This window comes from Lichenostomus cassidix, chromosome 1Aa, assembly GCF_008360975.1.
Source record: "Lichenostomus cassidix isolate B80296 chromosome 1Aa, HeHo_3.0, whole genome shotgun sequence".
Lineage (NCBI taxonomy): Eukaryota > Metazoa > Chordata > Aves > Passeriformes > Meliphagidae > Lichenostomus > Lichenostomus cassidix.
In genome coordinates, this window is record NC_139480.1 from 21426217 (window position 1) to 21448139 (window position 21923).

The window sequence follows — 21923 nt, forward strand, 5'->3', positions numbered from 1 at the left end:
CTTTTGGAAATAGCTTAAGATGGTCCTTTGCTGCAAGATATAATTGTCTGCTTAAAAGCCTTGTATTGTGTCTTGCCCTTGATTATCTTCAGCTTTTGTAATATACTTATACTCTTTGTATAAATGTCTAATATTGAGAAGAGTGGATTATATTGTATCTTCCATAATAAATATTTTTATTTTTAATTCTAAGAGTAGTTTCTGTCAAGAATTTCTTCTGACTGAAGTCTGCTTATGGTGCTCAATACAATTGGAGCCTTTCACCCAGCACTTTACTGAAGTCCAGTTAATTATGCAGTTTTGAAAATAAGTCAAATTGGGGCAATTTAATTTGCAGCAAGGCCTTCATGACTTTTGCATGTTTTTAGTTCTGATCCTTTCCTTGGTAAAATAATGAGAAGTAGTGCAGTTATTTCACAGATTACAGAATTTCCTGTACTTCTGGTTATTTTCCATAGAAACTTTAATACCCTATACAACTATGAGGACATATGTGAGCTTATGAAGTACAAAGAATAATGATATCTTTGTTCAGAAAGTTTCAGTGTAGTGTTGATAATGTTCTTCTTGAAGTAATTAAACAAGTACTAAGATTCCTTTTATATAGTATATAGACCAAAACTTAAACAGATTAATTAATTCTTTGAGATGAGGCATGGCACCCATGGAAAAAGTGGAGGAAAAAAAAGTGGTCAGGGCTATATATTCTAGAACACATAAACAGCTATAACTGCAGGTTTTTAGTCACAAGAAAAGACACTGACTCCATCAGATGTTATGATGTGACCAGGGCTTCGGTTAAGCCAGTGTATTTCTGATGGTCACCAATGACTGTCATTACTTACTTCACAAAAAATTATACCTTATACAACAAAGTAAAGTGTGAAAAATATTGGCAAGGTCCATTACCGTATTTCCAAGGTAACATCAGGTGTTAGGCAAGACATTCACTGATGTCTTAAACATCCCATAGGGATCAAAATGTGCTTTTACCTGGCCCAAGATATTCCTATTGCCATTTTCTTTAAAAAAAAAAAAAAACAAAACAACACACCAAACTCTTGTGCTGACATACATGAGATTTGCTGCTTTCAGGCCTTACTTGCTAAGAGTCTACTGCTGGGAAGTGCTGCACACCCCCAGCATGAGGCAGGTTTTTTGCTCTCTGGATAAAAGACAGTTTTGCAGACACTGCAGAGCAGATGCAGACAGGACAGGAGTGAGGGTAGAAGCTGTCTGGCCTCTCAGTGGGCAGCAAGGACTGCAGTGGTATGAGAGATGTTGGGGGAGAAGAAAAGTAATTTTGTGGGAGTGTGGGAGGCTACAGAGTTTTAGTTAGTGAATACTGTGTTGTCTGTATTTTTACATGTTAAATGTGAGTCTAGAAAGTCTCAGCACATTGTCATGGGATAATAGTGATGTCTTTCCTTACAGAACAGGTCAGTCCTTTAAAATTACCGATGTGTCTGTCAACCTGAAAAGTGTTTCATGCCTTTTATAGCAGAAAAATTCAAATAACCATACTTCAGTCTTATTCACGCATCTGATTTTAGTTTCTAGTACCTGTAAATACCAGAATATATCTTCCTCCATGACCTCCTCCCACAAAAAGAAACAGAAAAAAGAATTTGCTTTCTGATTGATTTTAACCAGTTCTTCAAGGAGAGAAAACATCTGCCACTGTCTGTTCTGGAGCAGAATAATTCAACCCAAATATATCAAACATTTGGATGTTGCCTTTTCTTCATGAGATGTCATTCTTGATTATATGCATATAGGGTTTTAATATGAAGTTACTTCAGTAGTTATCTTAATTTTTTTTCTGAGGTGCTTCATTGGTATTTTGCCTCTATTTGAGACGTTTGGAGAGGTCTTGCTCGAGACAAAAATTTCAATCCTTTGGGAAATAGTGCTGCAACCTCAAATATTACTCCCGAGATTACTTCTTCAATAAGATTGTGAGAAATTCAGAGTTAAATGAGCAGTGTTTGTCAGGCCAGTTTGGATTTTCAGCTTAATGACATAAGTTCTGATAAAAAGGAAGTCTTGTAGCCCCAAGTGCCTCAGTTCTGTTAGCATGCAGTGATGGTATTTAAATAGGCTGGGGAGAGAGAGTTCTAGCTCCTGTGAATGAATTCTTTTTCAATAATGGCAGAGTTTACTTTGGAAAAGAAGTCTCTGATTGCCCCAAAGGTTGTTGATTTGTTCTCATTTACTCTAATGATGGAAGAGTGACGGAAAGAACATTAAAACATGCTCAGAAAAGCAAGTTACCTTTTTACCATGCTTAAATATCTGACTCTGAACCATGTTTAGAAGCTATGCAAGCTACAGAATGAAATACTTTGAAATATTTTTGTTTGTAGTTAAAGGAATACTGAGAAAATACCAGAGAGAAATGGTGTGTTGGCAACACTAATACATTTTCAGTATTTGGGGTATTGGAGTATCCTTATTCAGCTACTGGATAAGGAAAATTGGCTTTAACATATACATTTAAAAGAAAAACAAGTTGATCTTCTGAAAACCACGAAACTATTCAAAGCTTTATTTGTCCAGTATAAGTGTTAAGAAAAAACGGTGAAGGATAGTTTTGCATGTTTAATTACTTTTAAGATGAAATCTACATGTGGATTTTTCTATCATAGAGTTCTTTATGCATATGTGGCTTCTGGTTTTGTGTTTTGTTTTGCATTTGTATGAGGGAATTGGACATTTAGGGTCTCTAGTAGACTGAGAGACTATCAGCACTCACAGACTAGTGAATTTGCTCGAGTTGTCTGAGTTGGCATCCTCGCAGGGCTGTTCTCCTGTCTATCACCTTTCTTGCCATGAGAGGCCTGAGTGGGACTGAGCGGAGAGAAGCTGAGAATTACCCACCTCTCCTGCTCTATCTTATGCCTTCTCTGAGGATGGAGATCACAGACATTATAGGGATTTTGGCTGCGATTTTTCTGTCAAGGTGCTATGTTTTCTAAATCTGTCTTTGGCATTCAGTGAGTGCGGCAGCAGCAGCAGTATGGCTGTTGTAGCACAAAGAAATAAGAAAGTTGTTTTGGGCTTTGTTAAAGGAGATCCTTTTAAGCTTCTAATTTTACCTTCCCCGTGTTTCATCCCCTAAATACTCTTTTGGAGCTTTAATGAAGTAATTAATGGTGTTTTGACATTCTCTTGAGTTCTAGATCCAAGGGAGTTAAACTGCCTGAACACTCAAAGCCAAATATATCCAGCATTTAACTTGCACTTATATTAAAATCACCAGTGCATTTGACTCATCATGTTTTATATTACCAGCTGAGAATAAAATTTGTCTACTTTGGTATTAAGCAATAAAAGTAAATCTTTTCTACCAAAGGCTGTTGTATTATTAATTTATTTTTTTAAGGAGAGATTGTGTGTCTTCAGGTAGATGAATGCGAAACAAATCATTTTTACAGCCACATTTCCAGACTGATGATTAAGTTTATTAATGTGTCTGACTACTGGTTTATATGTTCATTTGAATGAATCCCTGTGAGCAAGCTGAATAAGTTAATGGCCCTTAGCATGAATTTGTCACCTGTTCTTAAGACATGATAGTATTCTATATCTTCTCTTTATCAATTCAAAGTAAAGTAGTTTTGCTTAGACAATCACTTGTTCCTCTGCAGCATTTTTCATGCTGAGGTATCTTCAGCAGCCAGCATGAGGCTGCTCCTGGGAAAAGCTACAGGAAAAGAATGACCCTATGTTTCTGTGTCACTCTGGCTCACTGGTACTGAATTTTTTATTCTGAAGCTTTGCTGATTTTTTCCCCCATTTTTGAGGGAGAACCCTCTTAGGTCGTCCTTCTTCAGCAGAAGTTTCTGTGCAACTGGCTGCCCTGACAAGGTCCTTTGGGGTTCCTGCACCCCAGTTTCTCGAGACGCAAAGATGCAGGTGAATATGGAAATGAGCTGTCTCTTTGTCTCTCTTTCTCTCTCTGTATATATGATAGATACATATTTTGGCCATAAACTTAAAATCAGAAAGAACTTCTTTATGTTGAGGGTGGCAGAATATTGGAAAAGACTGCTCAGGGAGGTTCTGTCTGGGTGCTTTAGGTTTGGCCCTGCCTTGGCAGGGAGGTTGGACTAGATGATTTCCAGAGGGCCCCTCCAACCCTTCCTATTCTGTGATTCTATGATATTTTAAATAAAAATACAATAGCACCTCCATAATACAGGATAGACTGCCCTATGCACGAGTAATTGTTTATGTAAAATGGCTGAGAAATCTACAGCTCTCTCTGAATAAGCTATTAATTTGTGTGTTTATTTTTTTTCATGCTCTAGGAAGGTATTTTTCTGCCTGTTCTAAAGGTGAGAGAACTCTCAGGACACCCTTTTGGCTGACTCCTCTGATGAAGTTGTTCTAGTCTCTAGGATCTAATCTCTCAGTCTCTAAGGTTCCAGGCTGTCCATCCCAGATACCCTCTCACCTTGAAAGAGGATTGATTCTCAACAAAGGGACCATCATGCAGGGAGATGCTGCTTGTCCTTTCATTTATTCCCATACTTTATGTTAGACAGTTGTTCAGATTCTGTCTTGTGTCTGTGCCAAGGCTGTCTGATTTGTGATTAGAGATTCATAATTTCAAACTTCAAAAATGTTTACAAGGAAGTCCCAGTTTCTCTCTCTAGGTCTTCTATAGGCAGGTGAATTATCTTCATTTTAGTGCTATAGGCATTAAATAAAAATTCTCAGGCCAGCTAAAATAACCCTTTCTTGGTCAGTAACATGAGTAAAGATTAAAAAAAATAATAATTGTAACCCTCAGACTAAAAGTTTACAGCTTACTGGGAAAAAGTAAGAGGGGAGTAAAAATAGGATTAATCTGTGATTTGTCCTGTATAGGAATCTGTTTCTTGAGATAACAATAAATAAGTTGATAAATAAATTGATTTCCAGAAATTTTAGCTGTAAACAGGAAAAAACTGAAATAAAATTGAGGCTACATATTTAGTAGAAATGTCAACTTCTAGCTGATGTTGAAAGGAGCTGTGGTATGGTAAGCAGTCTGGGGCTATGGCAGGGGAAATATCCCTTTGCAAATGAAGTAAGGGAGGAGTCACTCTGGCACCTCTGAATAAACTCTCTTCCTAACTGGTCATGCAGTGCCAAGGTTTTTTGATGTGGGAACATTAAACTTCCCATAAATGAGGGAAAATAGTCCTGAACTGTACCTGAGAGAACCTTCAAGGTACACACAATTTCTGGAGGAGCTTTGTTTCATTCCTAGGAGCACTCTAAACTTATGTGCCAGTCAATCTGTCACAGTCTTCTCACTGTACTGGGACTTTTCTCAGGAGACTGGAGACAGCAGAATCTTGCCTGGAACACTTATGCCTCCTTTGGGAAACTTTTCTGAATTATATTCCATTTTTGCCGTACCAGGGCAACTATTTTGCTTTAAAGATGGATAGCAGACTTTCTGCAACTGATGTTTTCACACGTGGTTAATGTCAGCAGTTTCCATGTTTCCAGGAGAATAGAAGCTGGAAGCTTGTGACTTCTAGCAGCAGGAGAAAGGCTCCCTGTCTCTCTGCAATTGTTCATCTAGAAAACTGGTTCAGAACCCTGGCTGCTGAAGTGGTTGAGTGAGTTCTGTTGTGGAAAGAGTGCATGTTGGACACTTCAGGTCGTGGGGGTGGGACCAGAAAAAAGATGAAGCAAAGTGTTGGTTGACTTCACCCTGTCCTGGACAAAGGCACCCATCTGCTGGCCAAACCTTCATACTTGTTTCTAGTCTGGATCTGTGATGTTACAAAGATTCCTGAGGCCCTTCTAGCTTTCCAGCTATGGCCCCTTAATCTGTGCAAGCACCAGGGATGTCACCTTGATATCAAATGTGACTGTAAGACTCTGACAACAAAGGTGGCCCAGGATGACACATCCAGCATGACAAAAAAGCATAGACATGATTGTGGACAGGACTGCTACCCTAACGTGGAGGATTTTAAACTAGGTTGTTAGACTGAAGATCCATAAACTGTTGTCTTTTGGGCTTCACTCCATACATCAGAACCTTCATAGATAGGAAAGTCAAATTCTCATAATCTGAAGATAAAGTTTGCCTTTTCATACATTAACCTCAGGATTAAATCTATTTTTCAATCCTTACTCATCTATTTAGGATTTTTAAATTTATGAATAGATGGAACACAACACAACTGATTTTTAGAAACAGGTGGCAATACAGAGCATTCTCCAGTTTATGTTATAGAATGGAACAGAAAAGGAGAGCATTGGATTCCATTTCTGTTATCTTCTAGCTTCTTTGCATCATATTTCCAGAAAGCTGTCAGTTTGAATTCTGTTTAGTTAAGTCAGCTATATTTAATTATTTGGAAAAAGTATTGGCATGACATTCAAGGCGCTTCTGCTTACTTAATGGAATGCTCATTAACATTTATTGCCCTAATTACGTATATTCCCTTTGATTTCAACACTCCAAAGAAAATCTTACCAGTGATTAATATGGCAAAAAAACATTCTGCATGATATATTTGGAGAGTGAGTAGGGTAAGCAGAAGGATAGGGGATTTCCCTCTGAAGCAAGGATAACTTCAGGAAAATAGAAAACACTGTGAGCCACTTTAGAACATAAATATGCATATACCAACAAGGTTTGCATGCTAAGCTTTCAGTTGTCTTGGATATGGTAATCTCTGTGCAGGTGGTAGGAGAGGAGGAGGGTGGAATACTTTTTCTAAGGAGGATCAGGACATGAGTCATAACTCATTTAAGGCCCATCCCTTCCTGCCTAAGGTGGGTGTGGGAGGGTATTCCCTAGGCAGAACCTGAAACTAAGTTGTATTTAGGGTGACAGCCAGTATCTATTTCAGCAGGGTCCGGGGGAAGGTGAGAGAGGGAATAAAAACGCCCGTTTCTTTGATCATCTTACTCACCAGAGATTACCAGTGCAGCTGGGACTTCCACAGTACTTGTGGTAGGTGTAAAGATAACTGCTTAAGTGCTTTAAATAACTCTGGAGGCTTCTCTGTCTCCATTGATTACCTAGGGACCCTAAATTTCTGACTTAAAAGACATTTTATTTAGATGGTTCAACAGGCTCTGTGAATAGATGTAAATCTTTTTGCCCTACCTAGCTGTGGGAAGAGCCCCCTTACAAATAAGAAGACAAAGGTTTGAGTGGAAAAAAAAAAAGTAAAAGTTAAGCTATTTTGTATGGGAATATTCTTAATTTTTTGGTGCCAAAGTTGGGGTGGAAGACATTGTCATAGTTAACAACAACTGAAGAGTTTGACCTTTACAGTGTAGAAGACAGCCCTGTGATGAGTGTGATGGTATCCCTGAGCTCCAATATACAGATGTGAAAACCAAGATACAGTTAGATAAAAAATGTTTACAGTATTTTTTTTCATGTCTGTTAATAAAAAAATGATGCTTTGCATCCATGTCCTGGATTTATCTGTGGGACATATACTTAGTATTTAAGTGTGACTAAATCTGTAAATAATGAGAGCCTGTCATTATTGTTCTTCCTTCTGTCACAGCATAATGTGCTTTAATGTGTGGTTTTCATCCTTTCTAGCAGTGGTGAGCAGACATTGCAGTGTCACCCAGTAAGAAGGGCAAGCCTGAGTTTTGCCAATTGATCTGTTGTGTCGCAAATGCCAAGAGAAAGAGAGGCAGAAAATTCAGTTGTTTGAAGTAGCACTTCTGACCTGTGCTAACGTCTTTTTTCTCCTCTATAATCTACTACTGATCCACTAATTTGAATCCTAATGTGATTCTAATAACATCTAATTTTGCAGTTTAATATTTATATTTGTTTAAAAACAATGTTGCTCTAGATACCCAGTGGTCTGACTCCTCATCACCCCATGACACTTTTTTCTGAATGACAAACTCTGTCATAAATATCTAAGTCTGAGTATCAGTACTTTTTATGGTGCAGTCTTGAAAGGAGGTTTTGGATAAAGATTTCTTATGTTTTCCTTCTGGTTGGTTCCTAGGGAGTTAAGGTGTTTTTTCTGTCTGGTTCACTGTGTTTAGAAGTGTTGCATATTTATTCAATATATTATGTCCTGGAAAAGGCAGTGTAAGGCAAATCTCTGACAGAACAGATGATATGAAACTGTTTTGTCTACTCTAATGTTGCTGGAGCTGCAGGGAACTCCAGGAGGATCTCACTAAACTGCATGGGCAGAAGGGTGACAGATGTGATTTCATGCAGCTCTAATGGAGCTAAGGTGATACATCAGAGGAGAAATAAACCAGTGCACATCCAGAAGATGCTGGACTGAGCACAGGCAATTACAACTCAGAAAGACACTTTGGCTTCCCTGTGGTGGAATCATTAGTTTTTTGTACAACAGTAGCATCATTTTCCTGCTGTATATGCCCTCACATGCAGGTTTCCTTATGCCCTTACATTCGGTACTGTGTGCAGCTGTGGCCTTCCTCTGTGAAGGACAGTGGAGAGGTCAGTGAGGAGTAGAGGCTGGTATTGAAAATCACAGAACAGCAGCCTTTTGCAGAGGGACTGAAAGGGCTGAAAGTCTTCAGTCTGCAGCTGAGAATGTTGACAGGGAGGAGTATGCTTGAAGTTTACAAACGTAAATGAAGGTAGTGGGTAAGCTGAATGTGGACCTGCACTTGATAAATGATGCACCACTAGAAACTGGGACACTCGAGGAAATTTGTAGGAGATTGAAAATGGAAACAGTGCTTCTGCATATGGCTATTGGAGAATTTTCAGAACCTTTTGTCATGGGCAGTGATGAGGGCAGATAGCAGCAGGAGGTTCTAAAGGGTTTGGACACATTCCTGGAGAGCAGGTCCATAATTTGCCATTAATAGGACTTTGCCTGGGTGTACCTTACAACATCACACACATTTTCTCAGGCTCCACAACTATCATTAGAGATGTTTGCTTTGGAGAGCAGCCAGGCTTCAGCATTTTACACAAATAACCTCTTCTGCTGTCCCTGTCACACCCACAATTCTGGTTTATACGTACCAAATTCAGGGGGAGTTTAATGTAGTCATTTTCTTTTCTAAATTTGTTTTTATTTGGGTTCTTTTCCCCTTTTGGAAGCTTCTGGTGTTAATGTCCAAGTAATATAATGATTCCAAGAATAAGCAAAGAGTCCGTAATACTTACAGAAATGCTAGCAAAAGACAAACTATTAAGTGTGTAAGTACATGCTGTCTGATTTTTCTCTCCTTGTTGCCTAAACAGACTGCTGTGAATAAATAAATATTTAAAATATCTGTATCTAGGTCAGAGTATCTTTTTCACTGAATGCCTACATTGCATAAACAGCTTCTCTGAACCAAATAAAGCTTCAACTTTTATCTTTGCATTAAGTCAGTGTTAAAACTAGCTGCAGACTCAGTATGGAGATAGTGATTTTCTTTGTAAGTATGAGGTCTTAGCAGATTGTCTTCAAATGTTATTATCCAAATATGTAGGTGAAATGGTGCTTTCTGTGCATTATTGAATACTGTTTATTTGTTTATATACTACTTCTCAAGATTTTCTCAAGACAAGAAACAGATCTCAACTCTTGGAATTTTGGTTATCAGAACACCAGCAGTGCTATAAAATAAAATGTATGTTAAATGTTTTATTTGGGCAGCTGATGAAGAGCAATTATATATATATTTATATAATAAAAATATATATGCCTATAAATTAGTGAAAATCCTGGTTGAGAAGTCCTAGTTTCTCTTCAGCTCACATAAATAAACATGGTGCCAGGGTCTGTTCAAATCCAAATAGATCAACAGAAACCTCATTCCTAACTGTGCAAAGACATTTGCATTACTTTTCCAAGTGTCCTGTTCACAAAATATCAGTTCAAGTCTGTAGATCAAAATTTGCAATAAAATATTGAAGATTAAATTTTAATTTGATCTAGGATAAATTTTGAACTGTTAATTTATTTTTTCATTTTCTTCAGTAATGGTAATATTAAGAAGATACATGTTATGTGACATTTGGGACATACCATAAAGGCTAAGGTTGACTGGCAAGGTTAATCAAGTTCACTGTTAATAAAAGGTTTTTAAATACTTATAGTTTCTCTAAAAGGGTAATAGCAGTCAAGTAGGAAAGATGATTGATAGGGAAGCAGTCATTGACTTAAGTTGCATTGTACATTTGTACATCTCAGTATTAAATAAACTGTTTCTTGATAGAGATTTTCTCATTAATATATGGTGTGTATTTAATTTTTCAAATGTCTTACCATTTACAGTGTTGGCAATGAAAAGTGAAAGTTTGATCTAAGTACAAATACTGAGTGGGGTGGAGTGATGTTGGCTCTTCCCATTGCATTCTGTGATTAGCTTGAATACAATAGCTTGTATGTACATATAAGCTTGATTGTATGTATGATTAGCTAATATGATTAGCCTGTATGTACATACAATAGGATGTACTTTCCTGTTTATTTTCAAGTCTTAGTGTAGGTTTTATTTGGGATTTTGGTATTGGAAGCCCCTGAATAAAATGGTTTGTGAGAAACATTTTAACCAGTGCTGAGACTCTCAAAACTGCATAGAATTTACTTTCCAAGTTTGAGTGTAAGGAAAGGCCATATTATAGTCTCAGCTTTGATTATTTTGGAAACTGCTAAAGTGTCCATCCAATGGTTGATTAACATAAAAGTCTATATTTTAAAATTGTATAGTTTTCAGTGTTGTTTTTGGCAAATTTGATTTTTTAAAAAATTCATTTAATTAGTTAATGCAATCATTACTCTAGATTTTGTGTTGCTTTTAATATTGTTATGATTATCATATTTTCCAAATCAGTATATAATAAGTATAATTAATGAGTACATATAATTAATGAGTAGAAGCTATTAGTATAAGTGCTATCTTAAAAATCAATATTGAAATCAAATAAGCAGGTCCAGGAATTTATAAAAATATTTCAGAGAACAAAATCTCTCATCATCTGAGATTGTGCATGACTTTTTAAAACTTCTTGGGTAGCACCAAGCTTGTGAAAAAATTCTGAGTGAGGTCTTATATCTCATGGATATACTGAAGGTACTCAGGCACAGTTTTTGAAAACATTGACTTTATTGGATTTTTTTTTTATCCAATTGAAGCCAGTGTAGCGTATTTCACTGTTGACAGGCCATGCTCTTTACCTGCATCATTACATGTTTTTAACAATAATGACACACTGCAGAGAAAGTTATATGCTAATTGCTTTCTCTGCTTATCTAAAGACCTTCCATCCTAATTTCAATACTCATATTATTGTAAAACTGCTACTTACCTTCCCACACAAAAAAATGAGAAAAAAAATAGTAGTCAGTAAGACTTTCTACAAAAACTAATTTTAGCAGATGTTTGAGCTTTTTGTAGGCACTGTGTTGCCAGAAACTGAGTGATCAGTTTGGCCAGTTGTCTGAGAGGCAATCTTGTGCTCTACTAGAGCAAAATCAATACAAAAAGCCTGTGAGGCCTGATGGTGCATTGGGAGAAGTTGTTTGAACACTTAACATGGATTTTGGAACTGTGCAGCTTTTATGAGTTTACTTGCTGCAGACAACTTGAAAGTAGAAATGCTTTCAGTGGTTGCTGAGTTTATCTTTTGATGTAGAATTTGCTGAAAACCTGTATTAAATGCTATTCCACAAGAGAAATAATTTCAAAAGTAGGTGCCTTTTCTGCCTCTTTATTTTAACTGTTAAGATTTTTTCTCTCTGACATCCTTTCTCTTGTTTCATTTGATTTTGTGTTGCACATAATCTAAAACATATTTCTGTGTTTGTTTGCCAAAACTAGTGATTTTGGGGGGTTTGTGTATGTTGACTGGGAAAAGGAATGAATTCGGGAGAGCAAAATTTAGGAAATGAGTTTTAAAAATTTGTGGTTTGCAGAGTTCTATGAGAAATCCACAGGATTTCATTATTATAGTATGGATCATCTGTCAGCATAGCCATTTGTGAGATACATGGTAAGGACTTTACAGCATGCAGAGAATATGAGAGAGTTTTTAAATACCATTTAATTGATCTCTTTTGTGAATCTTAATTAATCCACTGAATAATCTATAGACAAGGAAGAGAAAATATCTTAAAGCTGAAACTAAATGGCATAGCCTCCTCTGAAACAGAGGAGTGATGACATTTTCTTTACTTTTACAGCTGTGTCTTTCTTGCTGTGAAACAGGAGGCAGGAGGTTTATCAAAAGGTCCAGCAGTAGCTTAAAAAAGCTCCACACATCCTACCCTTTAATTAAATCTGGTTTTTACCTTCTATATGAAGTGGAAGCAATTTACTCCCATCACAATCTTGTCCTTCAGAAGCTAAGTCCTGTTGAATTCATGTCCAAAAGTGATTGCAGTTGTAGACTGGGTTTGGCTGCTCTGGTTTTGGCTTGGCTTGGAATTTGTTGATCCTTCCACTTTCCTATATTCAGTTACTAATCTTGGTTCACTAACTTGGAAACCTTTGGGAATCTCCGTGGGCTGTTTGTGTTCAGTGGCTCCTTAGTGCTGCAGACACTAATCTCTTCCCAGTCTGTTCCTTTCAACCAACTCCACCTGTGTAAGGTAAGCATGGGAACACATCCTGCGGGCCTGAGAGGCACCAGGTCTGTCTGAAACAAAACTCCTTTGTTTAGAGTCAGAGATAAGAGTAGCAAGGACAATGATCTGCAAACTGCCAGTATTTGCATCTACTACACTTTGCCTGCTGCTGGCTTGATTGACGACAAAAGTTGAGCACTAGAGCGTCTCGGTCCTTTTCCAGCCTTGCTGCTGGATGCCATTAGTTGCTTCCAGAAAACCTTTTTTGTCCCCAGTATTGTATTATCTTGACAATTTAGACCCAAGTCCCTTATTCCATTTGGTTTATGTTGAAAGTTTTTGCCTTGGCTGTCTGGCAGTGGTCAGGGATGGACCCTGCAGGTTACCTCACATGGGCATCTGCAAACAACCTTTCAGCTCAGCAGGGCTCAGACTTGGTTATGTGTGGCAAAAAGTGGCTATAAAGGAAAAACAAGCATTGTTGTCACACAGGGTGAAAGGACTTTGAACTGCATGTTGCAGGAAGAAGATCAAGTACTTAGATATGTGTACCATCATTTTAGTCATTAAATGTATAATGCTATAGGCATGTATATGTAATTCCATGTCGATGTTACTGTGAATTAGAAAGCTGCAGGGAAGCTAAAAGAGCATTAATAAAATAGTCACATGGAGGAACTATCAGTTTGAGCATTGTGAATGTAAAGAACAATAACTTGCAGCAGTTCTGTATTCATCTATCCACAAGCTGGTCTTGTTTCTGGGGCGTAGGGTATCTGATTTAGTTTGTATGTAGAGCAATGTAGATGTGTGCCAGGGGCTTTAGCACAGCACCTCCTGGCAGCATTAATACTCTTTTTACCTTAAATTGCATGTTAACCAGATTTTTTTCCAGTCTACAATTTCCCTTTTGGACCAAAATACACTGTTACATTACAGCCTTGTAAGTAATTTAAAAACAGAAAAATGTTTAAATAGGAATCACAAAATACGCATTCTTTTTCCAATGTGTTAAAATATAGAAACATTCATTTATTCAGATGTATTTCTGTTCTGTGCTGTTCAGGCATACAAATTAAATAACAGTTTCTCAAGCAAGATAGCATGATGTTTCTGAACAGAAATTTTTAACTCTGATAAGTTTACAGTCTTTCTTAAATGAGCAGATAATCTGACTTCAGGCAGATTTAGGAAAGAGGGCAGCACAACCTGAAGATGAGTCTGAATGCAGTTTGATTTAGCATCTGGTAGTGGCTGTTGGTAGCTTGACTACTGCAAAGGTGATTTTTCAAAGGTTCATAATGTGACCAGAGTTGAGCTGATTTTCACAACTGGAGTGCTGCTAAATTTTAGACCCTAACTTCAAAGCAAGATATTACTGGAAGTCTTCGACAAGATGGTCACCACTTTTCTTACTCTGGATAAAGCCATGTATTGTCTGTTGTCTACCCATGTCTCTTCAGAAGCAAGGGAGTGTTTTGGCTGAAATCATTAAAGCAGAATTTTGGAGTAGAAAACTTCAGTTTGTCTTTTAGAAATGCACACTTATGTAAGCAGCTGAAATCCTCTTAATAAGAATTGCTGGGCAACTTGCATTTTGAGAATGTTCCCACTCCACCTCCAAATATTATTGCCCTTTTCAGAGGGAGAAAAAATAAAGGTAACTTTAAATATTTGGGAGTAAAAATAATTTTGAATTAATAGCTTGGTGTCTGATGGTGGTAGGTTTATTTTAGAAAGCTGTTTTAATGTAACACCATTGGGGAAAGAGATGATAATCTGTTACTTTAAAAACTAGAAAATAACTTTTTATTCACCCAAGGGTAGTCAGTCATAAATACTGATTTTTCTGAAGAAGCTTTAAAAATCATAATCATCTTTGCAGAAAGAAAAGCTGTCTTACTCATGCTTTTGCTCAGTTGGGAGTTTTCCTACTGAACTCAGAAGGGGAGTCAATGTCTTTACCTAGGTTTTACAAGCTGTGGGTGCCATATGTGTGGCATTTAGGGGAAACTGGTTTGTTTGGTCAGGATTTCTGATGTATCTGATGTACTGAAAACAGGTCTGTCCTGTCTGTAGAGTATTCTATAGTGAGGTCCCTTGCTGCTAAAATAAAAACTGGTTATCTGAGGTTTCAGTGACATGGAAAGCATCTCTAGCATGGGTGCAAGCAGTGAATAGCTATGATGTACAATTACTGTTGCAGTGAGATGAAAAGTTTTTGTTAAAAGAAATTTCTATGTACCCACTTTTTTAATAATCTCTAAGGCTGTAACTTTTAAAAAAAGTGACTTCTTATTTAAGGGTGGGGGAAGCATTATACATGATGCCTGTGTAAAGGTGAATTATTCTTTAAAAAAAAACCATACAATACCTTTGCCTCTATTTTAAGTCCTTTCAGATTAGTGGCTTCTTTTAACCAAATTTTAATTGCGGTACTGAGAAGAATCTGAGTAGCTGTTCTCCACTGTTACATTTATATTGATTTCTATGCAGTGTCATATACTTTACTAGTTTTTATTTAGCAGTTTGAAAATTGCTTCAATGATTGTCATAACTTGATATCTACACATGTCTTGGGTATGGATTTGGTCCACCAAAACGGAATTAAGGAAATTGTTAACACTTGGTGTTAATGACTGTCATTTCTCCCCTCTCATGTGGTGGGTTCTGTCAAGTGAAAAAAGTGAACACAACTCAAAAATTCCAAAAACCACTGGTATTTTCAGAATTTTCTCAATCTTTCTGCTGTTTTCACTTCATATTCAGTAGATAAATTATGATTGAGTGCACATTCATAATCACTAAGTGTGTTGCTTGTAAATTTGTTTTCTCATGTATTTTGTTGAGTTTAGAATAGAAACAGGTAGAATGACCTTGTATGGAAGGAGATATCAAGGTTACCATTTTTCTGATTATCACTTCATTTTGCATACTGCAAAAATAATAACATCAACAACTTTACTTCTTATTGGGACAGATGTGAATGACCTAGCAGTCATTACCTTGGCTCTTTTCTGTAAGCAAAGCAGCATTCTTTGCTTTTCATCTCTTCAGCTTCTTTCTGTACTTTACAAAATATCATTGCATACAAACAGCAAAACCATTAGAATGTATAACTGTTTTGGGAAGGAGACTGAAGTTTTAAAATAAATAAGTAGGGAAATCACATTTTGAAGTAGTCAAGTACAAAGATGATGAAAAGCAATGCAGAGTTCAGGAAAAAATGCAGATTTATGAAACCAGGTTACATCTTTGTTAACTTAAATGATCATATTTTTAAATGGAAAAGTAGCTAAATATCAGTCCTTAAGTAAAATCTCTTACTTCTTCAAATGAGTTAATAATGGAGGCAGTTATTTAAGTTCTGCCTTCACAGAGGAAAAGGTTTTATCTTTTCTGTTCTCCCACACCTTCCTTTTTACAGAAACTAAAATTCAGTCATTGAAATTACCTTCAAGCAGAATTTTTTCAAGCAATTGCCTGTCATGGGTTATATTATTAAAATAATTTTGACCTTCTCTTAGTCAAAAAAGGAAAACAAAAGTGTTTTTCATATTTGACAGGCTTTCATACTAAGTAAACAAAAATAATTGCTAAAGTATGTGGTTATAATACAAAGAAAAATAGAAATTAGAAATATTCTTGGTGACAAGTTCACTCTGTTATTCTTTTGAGAAATGGCACAATACAAACTTGGGAATTTATTTAGAATACTGTTATTGTATTCTGGAAACCTAAAACCTTGCTTTCATGAAAAACAGTCTTGCCATTTATGCTCACATTCAAGTTAGGAGGAGATTTGACAGGCTTAGTGGAAGAGCTCCTCCAGTCTGGAGCATGATTCATCTTCTACTCTCTGGTATAAAACTGAGCCTCTTTTGGGGATGCCATCAGGTTTTGTTCTCTTTCTTTCTGGTGGTCTAGATCAGTTTCTGCAAGGATCTTGCAAGATGCCAGATTGCACAGGTGACAGATTGCATGTTCCATTATCACTTCCATACTAGCAGTGAAATATTTTCCATCCTGTTGCTAAATGTGGTCAGATTTTCATTAAGCATATTGCTCTAATTGACCTGTAAGAACTGGATAGTTAATTTTTAATTGTTTTGTTGGTTTTTTCTTTTTTAATTGGAATGCCTAATTTTCATGAGTGCTTTGGTTTAATAAGTATCAGTTTACGTGAGGAGCATTGTAAAGGAGGTGGTATCTTGCATTTAGCCTGATGCACTGAGTAGCAGTCTTAGTGAAAAAACACTGAAAATCCTTAGTTTAATGTAATGAGTAATTTGCTAAACTAACTGTGTGTTCATTAGTTGGAGGTCTCATTCAATTAGAGAACCAGTTTTTGCCAGTTTGCACCCCTAATCAATTTAAGATTTCTTTTGGTGAAGAGTGACTCAGGCCTCCTTAAACCTTAGCTAAATACTTAATGCTCTAGGGTAGTACCAATATGTCATATCACATCTGTGGGGAGCCCCAGAGACAGAGAGAGCCCTCCATAGCAACTCTGTCCTCGTTTGGCAATTATTCAGGTAAGATGGCAAGATGTAACTGATCTTTTTAAGATGTGTCACTCTTTTTTTCCTCTTCATCAGCTTTGCAGGTCCATGCATTGAGGTGAAGTCCCACTTCACCTCCCCTGCCCTCAAAAAGTAAACAGGTGAAAAATGAGTCAGGGAGCCTCATTGCTGTTGAAGGGAAGAGATCTGTGCTTCCCCTTTACCTCCCAGATAGAAGTCAGATGTTTAGTCCTGACTATTTCATAGGTATGAAAATATTGGAAGTTCAAAAACTGAATGTACCTTTGTGTTAGTTTGAAAACAAACTAGTGGGAGATCACAAGTCAGGATTATAAGTCTAATACGAAAAGTAAAGATAAGTGCAAGAATACAAGGAAAAACAACAAGGAAAAACACTGACAAAATCAGATACAACCTGACACCCTGTTAGGGTGGTGGTAGCAGTCCAAGTGAAGTAGTTCAGTTGAAGCAGTGATCCTGTGGAAGGTCTGGTCTCTACCTGAAGGTCCAGTGGTAGCTCTTGTCCTCTGGGAACCCAGTAGATAGAGCTGACTTGGGCAGTTCCAAAACCAGGTTATATCCAGGTGGGAATGCTTGGCTCCTCCCTCCTGGGTGGAGCATCTCACAATAGGATAAGTCCATGAGTCACACGGTGGGTTCTTGATGGCCCATTGTTTGTTATCAGGGGTGAGTCATAGCAGGAGATAACAGCTAATGCCCCACAGCTGCTGGTAATAAAATACTAAATACATCTATATGGTAATCTAGGACAACCTTGATGTGAGCAGTTGGGCAATACTGGAGAAAAGAGCTATGTGAGTGAAATAATACCATTCTTAGAAGGCACAAGGCACAATCACACAATCTTTCCCTATATCAATATATGCCTGTATAGGAACTCATGGCACCAAAGAGGGTATTTCCTTGCAAACATTTTCTAAGCCAATCTGTCATTGAATAATAAAGAAATAATGCCTCTTCTGTATAGCCTGAGTATTGAAAATGCAAGGGAGCAGTGGTTACCCTTCAGAAGCCCTGACTCGTGACTAACGGATGGCCATTATATTTCTTTCATCTTGGTGAGCCTCAAAGCTGTGCATTTGCTTAGTATTTCACTGATTTTAAGAAGAAAATTCATTTATCTTGTCTGTTATCTACATTGCTTGCTATAAAGCTAAAATACAGTGCATTTCTCACAGCTGGATTTATTTTTGTTCTCTATCCAAGCTGGATAATGGAGATGAGCAAGCAGCCCAGATAAGGCGTGAACTAGACGGACGATTACAACTGGCAGAACAAATGGCAAGGGTAAGTGATTGCTTTCTTGTACCAGAAACATGCCTTCATATGAGATTGAGTGGGATGGTCTGTAATGTGTGCTTCCTGTTTCTGATTCTAAAGTTAAGCAGAAGATTGAAAACAGTCTGGCAGGTGTATTCCTTTCTGCTCTGAAGAAAGTCTGTCAGCTTGGGTAGGGAGAAAGCAAAACCTGGGTTTGTAAAGTCATATGCTGTGTGATCCTACATTTCCTTCAACACCAAGTCCAATTTTCCTCATTTTTTACGTTGGATGGAAAAAGAATCTTAACAAGAGGAAAGATCCTTTAACAACACAATAACAGTCTGTTTTATCTGTGTTAGCATATTATTGTTTGAATGATTCTCACCATATATGGTTTGAAAAACAGTCATAGGGGTTTGAGGTTTTTTGCTAGAGAACCTTGGACCTTGGCCTGTGTTTTTAGTCTCTAGCTATAAATGACTTTTTTTCTGTTTGTTTTTAATTTTTTTTTAGTATGTAATTTACTGGCTCTGTTATGCTGTGATTAGCCAGTCCACATGACTTGCTGCAGGAATTTTGGGTCACAGTCAACTTGCTTGGTCTTTATTATTGAAACGAGATCAACTGTAAAGGTTTTAATATAAAATATTTTATGGTAGGTCTTGTAACACATGATGATATAAATTGTCTGATTTAGGAGCAAGGTGCCTGTCTTTGCAGGCAATACATTGGGAGTGGTGTTTGTTTCTCATTTATATGTAAATCATAGTATAATTTGCATTTTTGTTTAATCTTGAATGACACTCTCCCAAGCATCCAATATTCAATATTGTGCATAAAACTGGTTCTGTATGTGTTCATATATGCACTGTATGTGACATATGTTTCTTCTTTGTCTTTATTGTTATAAACACAGTATTTAAATACTATTATCTAACTTCTATAGAGGAAAAATTGATTTTAAGTTCTCTCTAATGTTTAAGAGAGAGATTATTATTTAAAATAAACTGGTGTGTGGTAATTAAACATTACTTTCAAAATTAAATAACTGTTATTATAAATAAAGGTAAACAATTATAGGAAATTCCTGTCATGGTTGTAGTTTAATAGCTTTATATTAAAAGCATGAATGTGATTGATTTATTTTTGATAGCATGGGAAATAGATGAAGTAATAAACTACTGCAGAGGTCATTTTATAAATTAGTAACTATTAGTGGATAGGTCATTTTATAAATCTCAGTTTAAAAAATAATTAAGGTAACGTTAAAGGTATGTTTTTAATTACTATGCGTAAAATAGCTGTTATTAGAAATACCTAATGTGGGGTTCTTCAACTTGGGTTTGTGATGAAATGATTCAGGGAAGTGTGCAAGGTTCCATTTGTACTTTATTACTTCTTTTCAAAATTAACTGTATTTATGAGTCAGGATTAGCCTTTCCATTACGTTTTTTAAGACATAAAAATAGATTGACATTGAGATTATGACTTTTGTTTTTATTTATTGTCTCTTAACTGAAAGCAAGTTGGTAAATTAATGTTTTCTATAATGTGGGAAATTTTTTTTTCTCCCTAACTTTTAAAATATATTTTACAAGGAAAGAAAATTCCCAAAGTTTGTAACGAGGGAAATGGAAAATATGTACATAGAAGAGTTGCGATCTTCAGTGAATTTGCTGATGGCAAATTTGGAAAGTCTGCCAGTGTCTAAAGGTGGGCCAGAATTCAAATTGCAAAAGTTGAAGCGATCACAGAATTCTGCGTTCTTGGATATAGGAGACGAAAATGAAGTTCAGCTGTCGAAGTCTGACGTGGTTCTCTCCTTCACGTTAGAGGTAATCACAGATTTCACAGAAAACTTGTTGATGGTTTAAATTGCTAGAATATCTGCCTTGGTATTGTTTTGTTATTAGTCCTTTCTTGGTAATTTTAAAATGTCTTGTTAAAGAAGTAAATTACTCTTTGTATCTTATCAGGAATGCATTCATAGAATTTTGTAAACAAATAGCATTTTCTTACTGGAAGCATTTAGAGAAAACACAGTAATTTTTATTTACTGGTTATAATAGTTTTTTTATAAATTTCTGCATTTTCCTGAAGAAGCTATCTAGAGTTTTCTGAGATTATGCGGGAAGCCTGGCCTGTAGGGATGCAGTACTAATCTATATAAAGCGCAACTGACTTCAAGAGGAAGCTGCAAATACATGTGGCTATTTAAACATATCTGAGGACAGAATAGAATCATATTGTGTTGTTGTGTGGTTGGGTTGTTGGTTTTTGTTGTTGGGTTTTTTTGTTTTGTTTATCACGGTGTGCATTGTGAATTTGTTGGTCCGAAGGTGCCACACTTGTGTAATGCACTTGAAGTGGCTTTAGTTTATTTAAGGCAGCAGATAATGTTACACAATAAGCATTTCAATTGTTAAAATTTTAAAAGAAATATTTTTTTATCCTTTAAATGCTGTTTTTTTCTTAAGTGAAATGAGTATCTGGTTTTCTTTGTGTTTTGTTGAAATAATAAATTTTTCACATCTTGTCATTAAAGGTGTAGAATTAAGAACATCAAATATGGACAATGAAAAAGTTTCAGTTCTTTGTAAAACAGAGAAATTACTTATCCCGCTATGTGCAATTTTAATGTTACTAACTAATAATGTAAAAGCCCAATATTAGCTTTCAAAGAGTAGTAAGATCTGTCATTCTATGTGCCAAAAAGTGTTAGTTTATCAAGCATGTAAAACTAGAGTGCAGGCTCTATGCTTGAAAAAGAAGTATTTATAACTCCTGTGCTGAATCCTGTATGTGTCTATCTTGTGTGCTGTGTCTGCCTCAAGGGGAATACCAGGCCTGGAATGGTCCATAAATAGCATTTACAAATAGTAGTTCTGAAGAATTCAAAAAGTGCCTAAAAAAGTTTGGCAATAATATTTCTGGTCTTCAAGAAACTTTGCCTGGTGATGGATATAAGAGGAAGAAAAGCCTTCTCCGTCCCTCCAGAGAGAACTATTATGTAATAAACACAATGTGATATTTAGGGGGAAAGCACAGTAAAACTTTGAAATAATCGTGAAATGAAAAAGACAGGGGTTGTAATTTCTGGTAAATTTATAACAGCTTTGCTTTGTTCATGGCACTTCCCCTCTTCCACCAGAAATATAGACTGTTAGGTTTGGTGAACTAAGTTGTTTTTTTTCTTTTTCCCCATCAGCGATAAAGAGATTTGCTGCAGGATATGTAATCTAATAAGTTCATCCTGTGCAAAGCAAAGAATTAAAGTATTACTCTACATGTGACAGTTTTTAGTAGGGCAGATACTAATTTTAAACACGATAGTAACCACATAAGTTGACTCTCTTGCCAAACAGCATGTGCATATTTTGCTGTTGGGAAGCAAAATCTCAGAAGATATAAGGGCAAAGGGAAACAGTTGAATTTATATTAATGAAGAGTGAAATACAGAAGATGGGATTATTTTCTATGCAAATGGCCAAATAAGAAATGCTGATTGCATTTCCTTGAAGACAGAGTACTTAGTTTTTTGAAAATGTGAAGTCATATGTACACAATTTCACATTTT

The 21923-nt window shown here is 36.4% G+C and overlaps 1 protein-coding gene across 7 annotated transcripts in view; it reads left to right on the top strand.

The window, feature by feature from the left end:
- The window catches only part of CADPS2 (calcium dependent secretion activator 2), a 285481-nt gene that overhangs the window by 97136 nt on the left and 166422 nt on the right, over positions 1–21923 (top strand). For all 7 annotated transcript variants that reach the window (XM_085042221.1, XM_085042198.1, XM_085042176.1 and 4 more), the window contains exons 4-5: positions 18293–18373; positions 19945–20181. In XM_085042221.1, coding sequence (XP_084898347.1) covers positions 18293–18373; positions 19945–20181 — 318 coding nt within the window. The remainder of the gene's footprint in view (positions 1–18292; positions 18374–19944; positions 20182–21923) is intronic.